The following is a 20,857-nucleotide window of genomic DNA, read 5'->3' as shown; positions in this document are numbered from 1 at the left end:
TACCTTATAATTTGTAAAATATTATTATATTAAAAACCTATTTTACATCCAGTATCATTTTTATTGCATTTATAATTTTTTCGCCGAAGAGTATTCTGTGCATTAAAAATCATGGAGGTGTAACTCGTAAAAGATCATGCAGACTATTTAGACCATAAGACTTTTAACAGGTTCTGTCATTTGATCCTAGGTACAGTACTGTTTCCTTTCGTATTTTTTTATTAATGAGCATTTCTTACTTATTCCAGTTTTACGATAGTTTGTGATATTTCGAGTCAAGTAGAATAGTTGACAATCGCAAGGTTACATACAACTATTTATATGGAAATATGAGTTCGTTGGTTTTCACTGAGAGCTGTTATTTTTAATAATCGGACTATTATATAAAAAGTTAACAATGCTAAATTTATTGTTTGACAAATTGCATACATATTTTTTGATTGTAAAAAATTGATTGTCAAGTGCCTGCAACAAACCTTTTTTTTATTGTAAAAAAATTGATTGTCAGGTGCCTGCAACAAACCTGAGACCAATCCGTCCAGTGTTTATTTCCCCAACCATTTTGGTAATGTACCAGTCAATTGTAACTATGGCCCCCCAGGTCTGGGGGATAGCGGGGACTTTGACTTTCGGTCCAGCCAACCCCGGGTAAAATCTCTGCCCCGCGGGGACTAACTGATGGTCAAATCCCCACCAAATGCCCAAAAGGTAAGGCAAATTTCCCGCTATATTTTTATTTTGCGCGAAAACAAAACAACCCGGCACTGCGGGGTCACCTGAAAGGTAAAAACACGGCCCATTTCCCCGGCTATCCCCGGTTTGTCCCCGGACTTGGGGGGGGGGTGTGGTAACAATTGACTGGTGCATAATCCGACCCAGTTACCTGGCACTTTGGTATTTGGAACCTCTTTTTTAGCCAGTCAAGCTATCCGATTTAACATTTCAGAGATTTTTTAATATTCATACAATTTTCATCATTTACAAGTTTATAATATAATTATGAAGAATTGCAGATTTTGGATTGAGAAGTTGGTATGGATACAAGCTCAGAGTTGAATATTTTTAAATAAAGCAACTGCATACCTGTTTAAACATTAAACTAATATACGTTGTTGTTGTTTTTAGATTGTTTCATTTGTCTGCATTTTCTGTTTTCAGTAACATCACAACATGTCAACAATGGCAAGCCAAGTGTACAAGCATTTGTGCTACAACCATTTAAAAACTATCCCAGGTCTTCATAGACTGATAATTTCTTGCCAGATCTGTTTTCCCATCAGTGTGAAATCAGCCGCCCGTTCAAAAAATAGCGGAATAACATACTGCCAAGCACGGCACTATAGTGCTAAAATGCCAAAGTCAAACTTGATTACGTCCATGCAGGGACCCAAAAGATCACAGCTCAGAGGAAAAGACGACAGATCATTGTTTAAAGTTTTAACTGATGGACTTGACATTATCCGAGTTGGGATACCCAAGTTTAAAAAGGAAATGAGGGATAAGATCAATTTTGACTTTGATGGTAGGCGTGATCATGGTGACTTTGAATATTTCGTGAAGTTTGATGAGAAAATAATCAATTCATGGTTTGTGTCGGCTGATAGTGACTCCGGGGATGGAAAGAGTAGAGCAGAATTGATTGTCAGCCCAAATAAAAAGGCTTTATTTTGTGGTAATTTAATTACGGAAGTTCCACAAGATGGAGTAACAAAAAGGTCAGGATTTTGCAACCTGAGCTCACCCTCGAATAAAGTAAGTTACCTGACATAACCACAGATGGCGGATATGTTGACAGGACCCACCCTATTTGCCCCCCCTGCCCCCCCCCCCCAAAAAAAAATGATTGAATCATAAATTATTATCACAAAACCTAAACATCAACCAGGCTGAGTCCTGTCAACGTAGCTACCACCTGTGTACATATCCATACATGAACCTTACTTTGCCATCATACTGGTATAGTGAGCACTGAAATTCTTCAACAAAAAGTTAAAAAAACATTGAATGTTTTTTTTTTCGTACATAACTGTTTCATGATTTCTGTTTTGGTTCGTCACAATGTCCGGTGATAAATAAGTCAGCACTGTTTAATTTTTGGAAATTTAACTTACAGTCTCTAATAATAGATGTTCAGTGTTATTTTTAACTATTATGTCATGATAATTTAGCTTATTAATACGTGTATCACTACTAAAATTTGTAAACCCTGTTTTGCATATGTTGCTGTAAAAACCGAAAATACACGTAAGGTGCCGATATCATCTTGTACCTTTATACTCTTTGATATGTATTCGGAAATTACAAAATTCCGTACATATTTTTTCGGGAGGTGGATTCCCGCAACCATATTAATTTAATTATGATGATGTAATACCATGCTGACACTCTTTCCACTTTGTTTAACCTTCAGTGTGTGTATACCAATTGATGAATTGTGCCATTAATGCTACGTCTGGCAATATTTTGCTTTGAATTAAGACTTTAAACAAAGATAACTTTACTATTTCTTCATCATTTTAAATGAAACACAGCTCAATATACACTACTTACAGAGACCCGCCTTATTTCTTTTACCAGAGTTTGATTGTGAGTTTAGTTTCTTAAAACACTTTGACAAACCTTTTCACAAAACCGCTGTCTGAAGGAGCACTACCAATAAAACTTTTTTTTGGAAACAGGTTTATTGAAATGTTGGAAGTAAATAATTACCTAATCACACTCCGGCAATAAAATGGAGGCGGGGCTCTTTAAACAGCATAGACTACCCTTTGTGTCACTTTTTTTATGACCATCATTGATCTAAAGCTCTGTATATTTACCGTATGCTGAGACCAACCAGCAATTAAACATTTCAAATATTATAAAAACAGTTTATGTCTGTGAAAAATGGCGGCCCTACAATGTTTCCCCAAGAATGAATGTTAGCTTTTGTTTGGATGTTTTTAATTAAAAAAAATCATCTAAATTTTTCAGAAATCATTTGAGCAGGTGATTCCATATGATTGGACTGGTTATACAGACATGACCCTGCGAGTGAGAGGTGATGGCAGGAACTACATGATTGTCATACAGGTATGTTATGTGCATTTAGTGTTTAAAATTATATTGCGTTTAATGGGATGGCAATTTTTTTTTAAATGTACTGAACATTTTTTTTGGTTTATCAGCAATCAGCTATTTTTATACGCCCATCTTACGATGGCCGTATTATGGGAACACCCATGGCGGGCGAGCGGGCGGCTCCACAATGTTGTCCGCTCTCTAACTTGAACATTTCTCATCCAATTTCCACCAAACTTCATGAAAGTGTTTGTTGGTGAAATATCTAGGTCAAGTTCGATAACCAGCCAAATCGCTCTAGGCACTCCAGAGTTATGGCCCCCTGAATTTGTCAAAATTGTCCATTTTAGCTTTGTCCGCTCTCTAACTTGATCATTTCTCATCCAATTTCCACCAAACGTCATGAAAGTGTTTGTTGGTGAAATATCTCGGTCAAGTTCAATAACCAGCCAAATCGCTTTAGGCACTCCCAGAGTTATGGCCCCCTGAATTTGTCAAAATTGTCCATTTTAGCTTTGTTCGCTCTCTAACTTGAACATTTCTCATCCAATTTCCACCAAACTTCATGAAAGTGTTTGTTGGTGAAATATCTAGGTCAAGTTCAATAACCAGCCAAATCGCTTTAGGCACTCCAGAGTTATGGCCCCCTGAATTTGTCAAAATTGGCCATTTTAGCTTTGTCCGCTCTCTAACTTGAACATTTCTCATCCAATTTCCACCAATCTTCATGAAAGTGTTTGTTGGTGAAATATCTAGGTCAAGTTCGATAACCAGCCAAATCGCTCTAGGCACTCCAGAGTTATGGCCCCCTGAATTTGTCAAAATTGGCCATTTTAGCTTTGTCCGCTCTCTAACTTGATCATTTCTCATCCAATTTCCACCAAACGTCATGAAAGTGTTTGTTGGTGAAATATCTCGGTCAAGTTCAATAACCAGCCAAATCGCTTTAGGCACGCCAGAGTTATGGCCCCCTGAATTTGTCAAAATTGTCCATTTTAGCTTTGTCCGCTCTCTTAACTTGAACATTTCTCATCCAATTTCCACCAAACTTCATGAAAGTGTTTGTTGGTGAAATATCTAGGCCAAGTTCAATAACCAGCCAAATTGCTTTAGGCACTCCAGAGTTATGGCCCCCTGAATTTGTCAAAATTGTCCATTTTAGCTTTGTCCGCTCTCTAACTTGAACAGTTTTTATCCGAATTTCACCAAACTTGCTACTATAAAATTTTTACCAAGAATGTTTGCCGGTATAAATGCTTTGCCAAGTACACACTGATTGTCTCTTGGGTACGATTAAGGATGAATCATCTCTTGGAGACAATTTTTACATGAATGTTGTTTTTCAAATCCCGAACACGTTGATCGTCTTTGGGCATGATCAGGGGTGTAGAAATGGGCCGGGAGCCGGTAAAATAAAATAACCCGGTTACTTTAGCATCTCCACCCGGCTAATTTCCCCGCATCAACAAAAATAAAATCTATTTATTCTATCTAGTTATTTTTTGTCATGTCTGTTCTGTTTACATCCGTTTAAAACCTTGATTGTTGGAACTGTTTATTTTGCTTTCCGCGCGTTCTGACTACAATACAGCAATAGCTCGATACGTGACGTCATTAGTCGCATCCCCCTCTGGGATGTTTTTCAAGTATTAGGTTTGGGTCATTCGGAACTCCTCAGCCATTTTATCGAAAACAACCTCGGATGTATGCCGGTACATCTGTTGAAGTAGTTCGTAAAATTTTGAATTATATCATTAGTTAAGTGTAGTGTTTTAGAGTTGTATTTATTGATCTAAGTTTAAATTTATTGTCATTGAATTGTATTAGTGCAAACATAATGAAGAATCCCAAGAGTTAAGTCACAAAGTTTAACTGCTAAATAAAATTACTACGCGATCTACTTGCAGCGGACTTAAACGTACCACTTTTTGAGTGTGTAAACCATCCATATACATCCGAGGTTGTTTTCGATAAAATGGCCGAGGAGCTCCGAATGAGGTTTGGGTTTCCCAGTGTTCCGAATACAATAACATTGGCTGGATACATGACCTTATTAGTCGCATCCCCTCTGCGGATGTTTTGAAATTAATGATTTGCGAAGCAATGGAGGGTGAAATAAATATTTTTTTCCAGACACAAAAAAGCGTAGTAAGTATGCAACATGAGCGTGTCTGGCCTTCTGTTAGTCCTATTACCATTTACGCAACAGTAAATTTTATATACGCGTGTTAAATAGGTGTAAACAAAATGAACAAGCTTGCAGTGATATCACTGCTAAAATAATCCATTATTTTGATGAATTTTACATGTACGTTGGGTGAAATTTAGTAGCTTTAAATGTCACAAAGTGTCCAGACATTTCTTTTGGTTATTAAAATGGAATAAGTTAGCTGCAGGTGAAATATCTAGAACCACAGAAAATGAAGTTAGATGTTTAATTTTCAGAGGTTAATAGTGATTTAGTGGCTGAAAGTATATAATTGGTAGAGAAGAAATTACATATATTATTAGGAGGGAATAGCTAGCAAATGTCAAGGCATGTGGACTGGAATGTTATAATATTATCCTGAATCTGAATTTGACAGTAGTTTGGTTCATTAGTTAGCCCTCACTGGTGGGTGGTGGGGGGGGGGGATAGTACTCAGTTTCAGTATCATATTATAGTACATTTATGTTAAGGTTCCCTGTTACAAAATAAACATGCACCAGAAGACTAGAATGTTTGGTTAAAAAGGCTTAAATTCATCCCACAAGGGGCATTGCCCCCTTGACCCTAACAGGGGGAGGACACCCAGACCCCCCGCCTACTTTTAGGATATTCCCTGCTACTTGAATTAATTTCTACACCCCTGCATGATTTGGGATTAATCGTCTATATCTATAGACACGATTTTCAGGAGCCTTTTCTGACTTTGACAAATTAAGGTACTGAATTTCGCATCACGGAATTTCGGAATTTGGATACACAGTTTACAAGGGATACTTTTTGCTTCCACCTTATTTTGATGCCATACGTCTGAAGGTGCTACATTAAGTTGTCTTAGAATCCAAGAAATTATTGATGGGCGTATTTTGTGAGTGTCACTCTTGTTTATTTTAATTAGTTGATTCAGTAGAATTGAACAGAGGCTGGGCCTGTAGACAAAATATAATCTCAAACACTAAGCTTATAAAATCATAAATGGTATACAAGCCCATTTGTTTTGATGAATGCATACTTATAATGTTTAATGTTAAAACTATCAACTGACAAATATTTAGGTTTTACAGAAATAACATATTTTATTATAAGAGTTATTCAAAATATTTAGGTTTTACAAGTATAACATATTTTACTATAAGAGCTATTAAAAAAAATTCTTGTGGGAATAGCATATTAAAGCTGTACTCTCACAGATTGACCATTTTGACAACTTTTTTTGTCTTAATGGACCCTTTTTTGCATTTAAATATCTGGAAAACAGTAATATAATACTGGTGTCAAAATATCAGATCAAACTTTTTAACTTTTTTTATGCAAAAATTGGCTCATTCTAAAAAAAATAAAAAAGTTGTCATAAAAGTCCATCTGTGAGATTGCAGCTGTAATATGATGTCCCCACAAGAAAAAAATGAATAACTCTTAGTAAAATATGTTATTTTTGTAAAACCCAAATATTTGTTAGTTAACGAAACCAGACTTTTAGATGTACATGTACAAGGCTTAGGTCTTATATAAGTATTTGGCATAGCAAAATGTAACAAGCCCAGCTAAGATGAAATTAGGGGAAAACAGAGCTTGGAGGCTTGAGCTGAAGTGAGGACCACAATTGCTTCTAATGATTTGAAGGCAAGTTATGAGCAACCGCACAGCATAACTTGATTAAGATTTCAAGTATGAAATCACTATTGATCAAAAGATGATCTTGGGCAATATTTTTTAAGTCTAAAATAATTTACATCAATTTCCGTCAAATTATTAAGTATTAGTGTTTTTTACTTAACAGTAAGTGTTTTTATATTATTTGATCAGTGAGAAAAGGATTTAAGATGTTTTATGAATACCAGTATAGATAAACCTTTGTGGCCTACATTTATGAACTGATGTGAAGAATTTATTTGATAGTAAATGTATGTACATGTATTATGATTAAAGGTCATTGGATGAATTACAAAACTTAGATCTTAACACAAATAAACACAAAACACAAACACTTTTGTTGCTTTGAGCAATACTTGTGATCAATTTATTTTTCTGGGGAAGACTTGAAACAAATTACAAATATATATATATGTATCAAAAACTGTTACCATACAACATCTATATATACAACATCTATACAACATCTATACAACATCTATATACAATGTTCGAATATTAAAGCGTTGTACAAATTATGATATGGCCTAAAAAAAAAAATTGTTTGGTTAGGGTTACATGTACATCCTTTTCAAACATAGGTAGGGTAGGTAGGCTTTTTATTTTTTTATATTTATTTTTTTTATTAGGCTTTATATAAGAATGTCATTTTCATCATTGGAGAATGGTGTTAAAGTTATCTTCTATATAAGCAATTAAGGTTTTAAACTACATATTGAAAAGCAAAAAAAAAATTATTATTTTTTTTTTTTTTTAGTTTTTCATTTTTTTTTTCAAACTGACTATAAAAACGTTAGGGTCGGCGCCTATTCCGTAGGTAGGGTCGGGTAACCCGAACCAAATGTATTTTTTTTTTAGGCCTATTCCAAGCCAGGGTAAAAACCAGAGATCGAAACTTCAACTGTTTGTAAAATAACTCGGGAAAACTGTACCTGAATACCATAATGCTTCAATTTTCATTCATATTTTCTATGAGATCAAAATGTTTCCGTATTTCATTCATTATTCGTCAATACTTTTTTAAATATTTCAATTTCAATTTCGTGACCTTTGATTTTCTAACCAACAATTGACTTGTTTATATTTATAAACATTCTCAATGAACATGTCAATTTCCGACTGCTACAATAACCAACATTAAACGACTCAAATTTGAATTAAATACGCTCGAAGTCTAGCGTAAAACGGACCAATGCAATAAAAAACCCATGCATATTTCCGGCTTTCCCCTCGACTGACCTACATCACGTGACATAAACGCTTCGATAACATGCACAAGCTTTACTTTTGTGATGTTCATGTTTAGACATATGTTCTGAGCTATACTAAGTAACACCCAGAACTTACAATTATTGAATACCGGTGTGGTATTTTTTATCAGCTAGTCTATTTATTGAAGAAAAAAATGTTGAGCCATATTAATTTTATTCTTGGGTTTAGTTGTCATCATCATCATAAACAAACTTCAACCTTATCCATAACCCAAATGTCTTCAAATATTGACATGAAACATGATGCACATGTTACTCACATGATCAGCCGCAATATATGAGAGGCGGTCGCCTCCCCAATATTTCGGCTGATCAATTGAAAAAAAATATTTTTTTGAGAAAATATAATTTAGCTACAGCCTGGTCATTTATTGCCAATGTCTGAAGGGTGCTATCTTCTGTGCTAATGGGAACGACTGTGACTCGGTATTGGGCAATTAACTACAGCTTCATCGGTATCGAAGCCATCAGCGGTCATCGAAGATTAGTGGAGTAAAGTATAACAATGACAGTACATGCAAACTGCAGACGACTAATAAAGATTTTATCACATTTGTCAAAAAAGATCAAAAGAACAGTTTGTTTCTCAAAAATAAGTTGACACAGAAGCAGTAATTGTTATTTATCATGTCTTTTTCATATTCCTCTTAATAAACATGTCAGAGCCAAATCAACCTTGAATTTTTAGTTTTTCAAAGCTATCTTTTGGAAAAAAGAACCCTGAGTTAAGGTCATTCAATGCTTAATGGTTCAAACTATATTCTTGGCTGCACTATGATGAGGTGTAAATATATTTACGCATAAAAATACTTGTTTCAAACGATTCATGTGAGTCCTGAACACGCGTTTTAAGCAAGGTGATTTAAAAAAAAAAAAAATCTGCACGAACGGAAGGGGGTCATCCCTTCCCAGACCTAACCCTGCCTCCCCAATACAAAATACCGTCCGGCGCCTCTGACATGCATCGTCGGCAGCCACAGTACTTTCTTCTGTTACACTTCATACATACATGTACCTTGGGACATTTGACTGACAAAATCACGCTTTAATGAATATGCATGAGGCAGGAGAGACAACTCTTCTTCCAATGAATTTGCATGTTACACTCAAATATTGTTCAATGACTCTACAATGTCAGTAGCCTCCGTGGCCTTGTGGTCTTGACTACTGCCAAATATATTTGTACTGAGAAGGCGAATCCAGCTCAACTCTGGCATTCGCCAGAATATTTTTCAACTGTAAAGTATCTAGTACTTTGCGGAACCAATTAAAATGCCTCATAAATTATTCATGATTACAACATTTTCCTAGCCAAATTGCCCACGGTACACAATAAAGCAATCCGACGATGCTGACATGTCAATAATTCTGCCTTCAATAAAATTTGAGCTATGCCTGTTTTCGACTAAATAAACAAAACAAAATCGTTGGTGCTTGCTCCATGGTGCTCTTGTTATTTGATGGTTTTGGGTTTTTTAAGCCAAAATTACTTAGTACATCTTGAATTGTCTGTCTTCGACTGTGTGTGCATACAATATTTATCCCATTTGTGTAAAATTTCAGATGGATCGTAAATGGAATGTTCATCAGTCAGACATGTATAACTACCCACTGTACACAAGGGGCGGGCCCTACTGGCAGGAAGTCAATGTAAGTGTTCTGAACAGGGCTTTTTTTATCTTCTTTAATAGGTGCTGAAATAAGACAAGGAAATTAGACTAGGGAAACTTCCTTATTGGCAAACATTACAGCATTTCCAAATTTTCACATAAATTATCCGAAATTGAGCAAATTTTGTTCCAAGAAAAATAGGATTATATTTTATGTAAGGTGGCCAAATGAGAAAAGTTCTAAAGATAAATTTTCCAGTGGAAAGATCAAGAAAGACCTTATTCCCTCAATGATCATTGTTTTTAGCTTGACTATTCGAAGAATAAGAAGAGCTATCCTAGTCACCTGAGTGTCGGCGTAACCACTTACGTTAAAGTTTGCCTACCACCTCAAATATTTTCAAAGTCCATTGACATATGGCTTTGAAACTTCGCACACTTGTTCATCATCATGCCCCCAACCTGCACTCAGGAGGAGGTCACTGTATCAAGCATTTTGACAGAATCATGCCCCTTTTTCGACTTAGAATTTACGTTAAAATTTGCGTACCACCTCAAATATTTTCCAATTCAATTTATGTAAATATCTCAGCACATCATGTATTGCATTGAAATCTAATCTTAACAGTGATCCATGCATGTTTCGTCAAAATTTTTCAATCCATACACCGAAAAGCGGTGGAATAGTTGAGCGCGCTGTCTCTGTGACAGCTCTTGTTGTTTGATTTGACTGTTGCAAAATCCCAATTACACGGTACTCTATAAATCACTGAAATATCCCACCAATTACACGGTACGATATAAATCACTGAAATATCCCACCAATTACACGGTACTCTATAAATCACTGAAATATCCCACCAATTACACGGTACGATATAAATCACTGAAATATCCCACCAATTACACGGTACGATATAAATCACTGAAATATCCCACCAATTACACGGTACGATATAAATCACTGAAATATCCCACCAATTACACGGTACGATATAAATCACTGAAATATCCCACCAATTACACGGTACGATATAAATCACTGAAATATCCCACCAATTACACGGTACGATATAAATCACTGAAATATCCCACCAATTACACGGTACGATATAAATCACTGAAATATCCCAGTATTGGAAGGCTATGCCTTTACTCAATATTTGAAAAAAGCCCTGCAGTTAATGGCATTAAATACACATGTATTTTCTGTGAGTGATGACATATCATATATATTAACTGTGAAAAACAAACATAATTTCACTAAGTGCTGGGAAGTCAATGACCCCATTGCCAGTTTAATATCACTTGGTTAAAATTTGGCTTGATTTCCCGATCAACTATAAATCAAATATTTGTTAATTTTAATGAATTAAAATCATGAAATAAAAAGAAAAACTGTTTGATTTAGTGTAATATTGCAATATATTTCGCCATGTGAACCCAAATGATAAAAATCTCTTACACTAAAACAAATATAAATGTTCTAAAACAAATAATGATTTTTTGTTCCAGATACCGCTGTCCAAGTTTTTCCTCACAGCTGCGGGTCGTATACAGGACTCTCAAGAGATGATTCAGCTTCATTCCATAAGTGACCTCGGAATCACTCTCGCTGACGGAAATCCTGGACCCTTCCAACTAGAGATAGACTATATTGCTCTTGTTAATAATAAAAACCCTACTAGATATGATTTTGATATAGAGATGTATGAAAGAGGTCCTTTAGACTACTAGTGAAGGAAAATAAATCTGTATTATGAATATATAGTTGCTAATAAATTATTTGTTCCATGATAGTGTTAAGCCTAGTTAAAGCTGCACTCTCACAGATTGCCAACTGACAACTTTTTCATTTTCTGTCTCAGAATCAGATGATTTCGTCATCAATGCTTTCAATTCAGTCATATAAGATAACTCACAATAGAACAGATCTCGATAGTTTGGAAAACTGCTAGAATTTTCTCTTTGTATGCCCCCGAAGGTGGGCATATTAAAATCGCACCTTCCGTCCGTCCGTCCGCACACACGAATGGGTATATATTGGGTACTAATTCCTTCATTACTTATAGAAGATCAAATTTGTTGGGTAGCCCTTGTTGGGTAGGGTTAGTAAGGGATAGTAGGGCTTTAGTGGGTATATTTTTATAATGGGAGTAATGGAAAAGTACCTAACAAAGGGGATACGTGGGAGTCCGTCCGTCTGGCTCTGTAACTTTCCCTTGTATGGACAGATTTTAAAATAACTTGCCACATGTGTTCCACATACCAAGACGACGTGTTGCGTGCAAGACCCGTGTCCCTACCTCAAAGGTCAAGGTAACACTTAGTGTTTATTCACAATGGAGTGCTGCATATAAGGACATAGAGTATAGGTTGTCGTGTCCGGGCTGTAACTTTCCCTTGTATGGACAGATTTTAAAAAAAAACTTGCCACATGTGTTCCACATACCAAGACAACGTGTCGCGTGCAAGACCCGTGTCCCTACCTCTAAGGTCAAGGTCACACTTCGTGTTTATTCACAATGGAGTGCTGCATATAGGACATAGAGTATAGGTTGTCGTGTCCGGGCTGTAACTTTCCCTTGTATGGACAGATTTTAAAAAAAAACTTGCCACATGTGTTCAACATACCAAGACGACGTGTTGCGTGCAAGACCCATGTCCTTACCTCTAAGGTCAAGGTCACACTTAATGTTTATTCACAATGGAGTGTTGCATATTAGGACATAAAGTATAGGTTGTCGTGTCCGGGCTGTAACTTTCCCTTGTAAGGACATAATTTAAAAATAACCTCCACATGTGTTCCACATACCAAGACGACTTGTCGCCTGCAAGACCCGTGTCCTTACCTCTAAGGTCAAGGTCACACTTAGTGTTTATTCACAATGGAGTGCTGCATATAAGGACATAGAGTATAGGTTGTAGTGTCCGGGCTGTAACTTTCCATTGTATAGACAGATTTTAAAATAACTTGCCACATGTGTTCCACATACCAAGACGATGTGTCGCGTGCAAGACCCGTGTCCCTACCTCTAAGGTCAAAGTCACACTAAGGTGTTTATTCACAATGGAGTGCTGTATATAAAGACATAGAGGATAGGTTGTCGTGTCCTGGCTGTAACTTTCCCTTGTATGGACAGATTTTAAAATAACTTGCCACATGTGTTCCACATACCAAGACGACGTGTCGCGTGCAAGACCCGTGTCCCTACCTCTAAGGTCAAGGTCACACTTAGGTGTTTATTCACAATGGAGTGCTGCATATAAGGACATAAGAGTATAAGTTGTCGTGTCCGGGCTGTAACTTTTCCTTGTATGGACAGATTTTAAAATAACTTGCCACATGTGTTCCACATACCAAGACGACGTGTTGTGTGCAAGACCCGTGTCCCTACCTCAAAGGTCAAGGTCACACTTAGTGTTTATTCACAATGGAATGCTGCATATAAGGACATAGAGTATAGGTTGTCGTGTCCGGGCTGTAACTTTCCCTTGTATGGACAGATTTTAAAAAAACTTGCCACATGTGTTCAACATACCAAGACGACGTGTTGCGTGCAAGACCCATGTCCTTTACCTCAAAGGTCAAGGTCACACTTAATGTTTATTCACAATGGAGTGTTGCATATTAGGACATAAAGTATAGGTTGTCGTGTCCGGGCTGTAACTTTCCCTTGTAAGGACATAATTTAAAAATAACCTCCACATGTGTTCCACATACCAAGACGACTTGTCGCCTGCAAGACCCGTGTCCTTACCTCTAAGGTCAAGGTCACACTTAGTGTTTATTCACAATGGAGTGCTGCATATAAGGACAAAGAGTATAGGTTGTAGTGTCCGGGCTGTAACTTTCCATTGTATAGACAGATTTTAAAATAACTTGCAACATGTGTTCCACATACCAAGACGATGTGTCGTGTGCAAGACCCGTGTCCCTACCTCTAAGGTCAAAGTCACACTAAGGTGTTTATTCACAATGGAGTGCTGTATATAAAGACATAGAGGATAGGTTGTCGTGTCCTGGCTGTAACTTTCCCTTGTATGGACAGATTTTAAAATAACTTGCCACATGTGTTCCACATACCAAGACGACGTGTCGCGTGCAAGACCCGTGTCCCTACCTCTAAGGTCAAAGTCACACTAAGGTGTTTATTCACAATGGAGTGCTGTATATAAAGACATAGAGTATAGGTTGTCGTGTCCTGGCTGTAACTTTTCCTTGTATGGACAGATTTTAAAATAACTTGCCACATGTGTTCCACATACCAAGACGACGTGTCGCGTGCAAGACCCGTGTCCCTACCTCTAAGGTCAAGGTCACACTTGGGTGTTTATTCACAATGGAGTGCTGCATATAAGGACATAAAGTATAAGTTGTCGTGTCCGGGCTGTAACTTTTCCTTGTATGGACAGATTTTAAAATAACTTGCCACATGTGTTCCACATACCAAGACGACGTGTTGTGTGCAAGACCCGTGTCCCTACCTCAAAGGTCAAGGTCACACTTAGTGTTTATTCACAATGGAGTGCTGCATATAAGGACATAGAGTATAGGTTGTCGTGTCCGGGCTGTAACTTTCCCTTGTATGGACAGATTTTAAAAAAAAACTTGCCACATGTGTTCCACATACCAAGACAACGTGTCGCGTGCAAGACCCGTGTCCCTACCTCTAAGGTCAAGGTCACACTTCGTGTTTATTCACAATGGAGTGCTGCATATAGGACATAGAGTATAGGTTGTCGTGTCCGGGCTGTAACTTTCCCTTGTATGGACAGATTTTAAAAAAACTTGCCACATGTGTTCAACATACCAAGACGACGTGTTGCGTGCAAGACCCATGTCCTTTACTTTAAGGTCAAGGTCACACTTAATGTTTATTCACAATGGAGTGTTGCATATTAGGACATAGAGTATAGGTTGTCGTGTCCGGGCTGTAACTTTCTCTTGTAAGGACATAATTTAAAAATAACTTCCACATGTGTTCCACATACCAAGACGACTTTTCGCCTGCAAGACCCGTGTCCTTACCTCTAAGGTCAAGGTCACACTTAGTGTTTATTCACAATGGAGTGCTGCATATAAGGACATAGAGTATAGGTTGTCGTGTCCGGGCTGTAACTCACATACCAAGACGATGTGTCGCGTGCAAGACCCGTGTCCCTACCTCTAAGGTCAAAGTCACACTAAGGTGTTTATTCACAATGGAGTGCTGCATATAAAGACATAGAGGATAGGTTGTCGTGTCCGGGCTGTAACTTTCCCTTGTATGGACAGATTTTAAAATAACTTGCCACATGTGTTCCACATACCAAGACGACGTGTCGCGTGCAAGACCTGTGTCCCTACCTCTAAGGTCAAGGTCACACTTAGGTGTTTATTCACAATGGAGTGCTGCATATAAGGACATAGAGTATAAGTTGTCGTGTCCGGGCTGTAACTTTTCCTTGTATGGACAGATTTTAAAATAACTTGCCACATGTGTTCCACATACCAAGACGACGTGTTGCATGCAAGACCCGTGTCCCTACCTCTAGGGTCAAGGTCACACTTAGGTGTTTATTCACAATGGAATGCTGCATATATTAGGACATAGAGTATAGGTTGTCGTGTCCGGGCTATAACTTTCTCTTGTATGGACAGATTTAAAAATGACTTGCCACTAGTGTCAGACATACCAAGACGACGTGTCGCGTGCAAGACCCATGTCCCTACCTCTAAGTTCAAGGTCACACTAAGTGTTTATTCACAATGGAATGCTGCTTATAAGGACATAACAGTGTAGGTTGTCAAGTATGGGTGGTATTTTTTATATTAAAAGGCAATTTAAAATAACTTGCCATATGTATTTGACACGTAAAGGCAAGATCAACTTTTCATGTACTGACCTTGTTCATAGGTCAATGTCACATTCGGGGGCATTCGTCACATACTGTGACAGCTCTTGTTTATATACATGATTAACCCATGTGGTTGTTCTATGCTCTCCTGAAAAAAGGGGCATGCAGTTTTGCAAATGTTTGGAAGTTGGTCAGTTGATATACAAGGTCTTGTTTGCACAATAATTCAGCATTGGTTTGACCTAGGGCCATCAAATTTCAGTAGTAGGTTGCCCTTGACCGGTAGATGACCCCTGATGTTTTTGAGGTCAAGGTATTCGTTAAAACATTTTGGAAATACTTTGTACTTAATTTGACACCCATTTGACCTGGGACCATGAAACTTCATAAGAAGGTTGCCCTTGACTAGTAGATGACCCCTATGGTTTTTAAGGTGAAAAGGTCAAAGGTCAAGATCACAGTCAACCATTTTTTTGAAAGCTTTGCACAATCACTTGAGAATGGTTTGACATAGGACCATGAAACTTCAGTGGTGGCTGCCATTGAGAAGAAGATGACCCCTATTGTTTTTAAGATCAGTAGGTTAAATGTCATGATCAACTTATGAAAACTGTTTAAATCTTGTTCTATAATTTCTTAAGCACTGAACATTTTTACAATATTAAATCAATAAAATAAACCTACCGTTAGAAGACACCAAAATGATATTTGGTCAACCGGCATCAACAATTTATAGTTCGAGCATCAACAATTTATAATTTTGTAAAAAAAGAGCTACATTGAGTAATGGTAGAACAACTTTTAACTGCCTTGTTTTGGGGCAGCCATTTACTATTGAGGGAAGCACTTTTAGCTCATCTGTTTTTCGAAGATAACTTATTGAATAAGTGTCAGAGCCTTGGTGTTGTCATAATGAAAAGCCATTAACCTTGGCCACAACTCAAAAGCCGTACAAGATATTAAATGGAAACTTTTTATACATATTTTCAAAAACAATAAGCATATGTATAGTAAGACCAATCCCTCTTTGGCAATAATTGAGAGATGCCCTAATCAGACTGAGATTTTAGTTCATTTAAGTTGATACTAGGCACGCAAATCTCATTTAAGTTGATACTAGACACTCAAATCTCATTTCAGTTGATACTAGGCACGCAAATCTCATTTAAGTTGATACTAGACACTCAAATCTCATTTAAGTTGATACTAGGCACACAAATCTCATTTAAGTTGATACTAGACACTCAAATCTAATTTAAGTTGATACTAGGCACGCAAATCTCATTTAAGTTGATACTAGGCACGCAAATCTCATTTAAGTTGATACTAGGCACGCAAATCTCATTTAAGTTGATACTAGGCACGCAAATCTCATTTAAGTTGATACTAGGCACTCAAATCTCATTTAAGTTGATACTAGGCACGCAAATCTCATTTAAGTTGATACTAGGCACGCAAATCTCATTTAAGTTGATACTAGACACTCAAAGCTCATTTAAGTTGATACTAGGCACTCAAATCTCATTTAAGTTGATACTAGACACTCAAATCTCATTTCAGTTGATACTAGGCACGCAAATCTCATTTAAGTTGATACTAGGTACTCACACAAATCTCATTTAGTTCAATTATGATAGAACAGCCCTATGATATTTGCCTTAAAGAACCAAAACCTGCCGCAGACCAATGACCTATGACATGACCTAGAGCAGGGATTTTCCTTCGGTTATTCTAAGTGGTATAGGTGGCATTGGTCCCCTTTCTCATTTTCAAGGGATCACGGCCATAGATGGTTGAAATTATGAACAGGCCTAGGATATTTGCCTAACCCTAAAAGTACCAAAACCCTCAAACCTGCCTAAAATCGCAGACCAATGAACTATGCCATGACTTAGGGCAAGGCATTGGCTCTGCTTTGGAATATGTGACTCTGGTCGTCATAGTTGCTTTAAAGGCATCACTATACATAGATGAAATTATGTTAGAATGGGCCTAGGGAATCTGCTTTAGTGGAACGAAATCTCACAACCTACATAAAATCGCAGTCCGATGACCTATGCCATAACTAAGGGCTAGGCCATGGCTTTGATGTGATATAGGTGATTCTGGTCTCCTTTCTCATTTATAAGGTAGCATAGCCAAACATTTTCAAAAATGGGAAAGAAAATATCCAGGGTACTGACTTAAATCTACCAAAACACCTCAGCCTGCCTACAATCCCACGCAGACCCATTGATTTTGCCATGGCCAACGGCAAAACCTAGGCTACGCTATGAAATAGGCAGCTCTGGTCTTCTTTCTTCTTTTTAAGGCATCATTCAACGCAACACATTGTTGAAATTATGTAAAAACAGGCCTAGTGTATCTGCCTAAATGGAGCAAAATCGCACAACCTGCCTAAAACCACAGTCTGATGACCTATGACGACCTAGAAGAAGGAATATGCAACGATGTCTTATATGTGGCAGTGGTCCCCTTCCTCATTTTTTATGGGATTACTTTTTCAATAGTTGAAAATATGATAGAAAAGGCCTAGGGTATTTGCCTAAATGCACCAAAAATCCACAACCAGCCTAAAATCCTCAGACAAATGACCTATGTCATGACGTTGGGCAATATCTGGGCTATTACATATATATATATATATATATATATAATGTTGAAATTATGTTAGAACGTGCTAAGTATCCACTTGAAGGAACTAAAATCCCACAGCCTGCCTAAAATTGCAGACCAATGACCTACGACATGACCTTGGGCAATGCCAAGACTATGATGTGATTCTGTGGCATTGGTCCCCTTTCTCATTTTTAAGGGGTCGCCGCTATAGATAATCATGATAGAACAGGCCTATAGTATTCCCCTAAATGTACCCAAACCCCACACCCAGTCTAATATCGCAGACAATTGACCTATGTCATGACTTTGAGCAATGCCAAGGCTACGCTGTGGTATAGGTGGCAGTGGTCCCCTTTCTTATTGTTAACTTTAGGTACATGTATTACATGCTGAAATTGCTGAAATTATGATAGAACATGCCTAGGGTATTAGCCTCAATATACCAAAACCCAATAACCTGCCTAAATTCGCAGAGGAATGACCTATGTCATTACCTTGGGCAATGCCTAGGCTACGCTATAGTATAGGTGACAGTGGTCCCCTTTCTCATTTTTAAGGTAACACTGCTATGCATTGTTGAAATTATGTTAGAACGTACCTAGTATCCACTTAAATGAACCAAACTCCCACAGCCTGCCTTAAATCGCAGACCAATGACTTTACATATTTTCCGGGGCCGGCCGAAAACAGGTTGTGGTCGAAAATAGGTTGTTTCGGGATATCGTTTACATGTATGCGAGGCGGTTGAAAAAAAACAACCTTCGGGCACACTTCTCGGAAAGCCCTTTTCCACCCACCATACATACACATGTGGAATTAACTTCTATTGTTAAATAGTTCAAGCTAGGATTACCATGGTAATGTTTAAAAGCCCAATTATCAGAGCCTATCAACAGACACAAGATGTACATATAGAAGTTTATTGCTCCATTTTAAAAGTTCTTAGAATACAACTTACATTTACAGCCAACGAAATTGTTGATAGGCATCATTATGTACTAGTAATCATTAAGAATTTCAACTTTCGCCGGTGTTTAAAGATCCGCCCATTGTCACTCATCCGATTCATATTCCCTGCGTCAGATTTTGCGTTGACAATGTGTCAGCCAATGAGGTTGTATTCTAAGTCAGTTAGATGATCTGAATTAAATCTTAATGGTTAAGAATGAGCCGTTCGCTACGCTCACTCCGCCCATTTTTAATCATTAAGATTTTTTGATTTTTATTTTATTTATTTATTTATTTATTGATATTTTATTCTATTTTTTTTTTTTTGGGGGGGGAGCAGGCGTGAACAATAGGGTGGGTCCTGTGAACGTAACTGCCGTCTGTGAAACTTTTGAAAATTTCCCTCACAGCCTATGTTAACATTACAATGAATTATCTTGTATTCAATTTACACAAACGTTTTCCTTCATTAAATTCTATTAAATAATATTATGTATTTAAGTTTAGACACGTGGCATGTTTCATTATATAACTATATGTATTACGTCGGTGTGTATAAGTCGAAAAAAATGTATGTTCTGACTGACCTGGTATATTCCTGTGGTATGGACGCCGAAGGGCACGCGAGCAATTTCCAGGAAAATTGTGATCAATCGTTCAAATATTATCGGCCGCATGATTTATTATTTTCGCCTTTGGTCTTGATATTAAGAGCGATATGTTTAGGCAAACGACGAAATTTTGTTTGTTACATGTAAAACTTTGAATGCGAATCACGTGTTAAAAGTATACTTGGAATGTGAAAGGCGATGGAACAGCGTTCTTCTGTGGTATTTTTCAAGTAATCGATTAGATTTTACAACAAATGTTATATAAGTTTATCAAAATGTATGTCTAATTTGTACTCATATTTTAAAAATCAGGTTTGACTTTTTATGACTTGGCCTTACCGGAAAGGGTTCGCCTTTATTTGGCTTGGCCTTGCCGGAAACTCTTTGTTTAAAATTTCAATATATTTTATGTTGTAGATAAATATGTATACCAGTATCAGTAAGAGTTTTGAGTAGATATGAGCTGGCTGTGATAGTTTAAGCATATAATTATTATTTGAACTATGCTTCTTCTTTTGAGGTTTTGCTTGTTTTCGCTGCTGGTCGCGCGGTCCTCGGCAATGATTAGACAATATTATATCGCTGCAGTGGAAATTGACTGGGATTATGCTCCCATGAGACGGAACCTTGTTGGACCTGACACTTTGTATGTTAACGGCAAGTGCCGATATTTTGATTTATATATATTTTTTTAATTGAAGGTAATTTGATCGATTAAAGATGTAATGCACCAGTCAATTGTAACCACGCCCCCCCCCCCAGGTCCGGGGGTATACCGGGGATAGCCGGGGAAATGGGTCGTGTTTTTACCTTTCAGGTGGCCCCGAAGTGCCGGGTGAATGCGGTGGTTTTGTCTTCGCTTTAAATATAGCAGGGAATGGGCCTTACCTAGGGTCCCTGGGGTGCGGGGCATTTGGCGGGGATTTTACCATCTGTTCGTCTGTCTGCGCAGGGCGGGGATTTTAGCCGGGGTTGGCTGGACCGAATGTCAAGGTCCCCTCTATTCTCCGGACCTGGGGGGGGGGCGTGGTTACAATT

General features: G+C 37.6%; 1 protein-coding gene across 2 annotated transcripts; it reads left to right on the top strand.

Annotated features, from left to right (window-relative positions):
* The first annotated feature begins 104 nt into the window (after positions 1-104).
* Positions 105-11,595, top strand: LOC128208175 (complex I intermediate-associated protein 30, mitochondrial-like). Of its 2 annotated transcripts, none has more exons than XM_052911607.1 (5): positions 105-190; positions 1,159-1,752; positions 2,974-3,072; positions 9,754-9,840; positions 11,316-11,595. In XM_052911607.1, the coding sequence occupies exons 2-5, from the start codon at positions 1,171-1,173 to the stop codon at positions 11,535-11,537; spliced, it is 990 nt and encodes a 329-aa protein (XP_052767567.1). In that variant the 5' UTR covers positions 105-190; positions 1,159-1,170; the 3' UTR covers positions 11,538-11,595. The 2 variants fall into 2 exon arrangements, with proteins under 2 accessions (XP_052767567.1, XP_052767568.1); XM_052911608.1 differs by having other exon boundaries at positions 126-170.
* The last annotated feature ends 9,262 nt before the right edge of the window (positions 11,596-20,857 follow it).

This window comes from Mya arenaria, chromosome 11 (assembly GCF_026914265.1).
Source record: "Mya arenaria isolate MELC-2E11 chromosome 11, ASM2691426v1".
Classification (NCBI taxonomy): domain Eukaryota; kingdom Metazoa; phylum Mollusca; class Bivalvia; order Myida; family Myidae; genus Mya; species Mya arenaria.
This window is presented reverse-complemented; position numbering and strand designations above follow the sequence as displayed.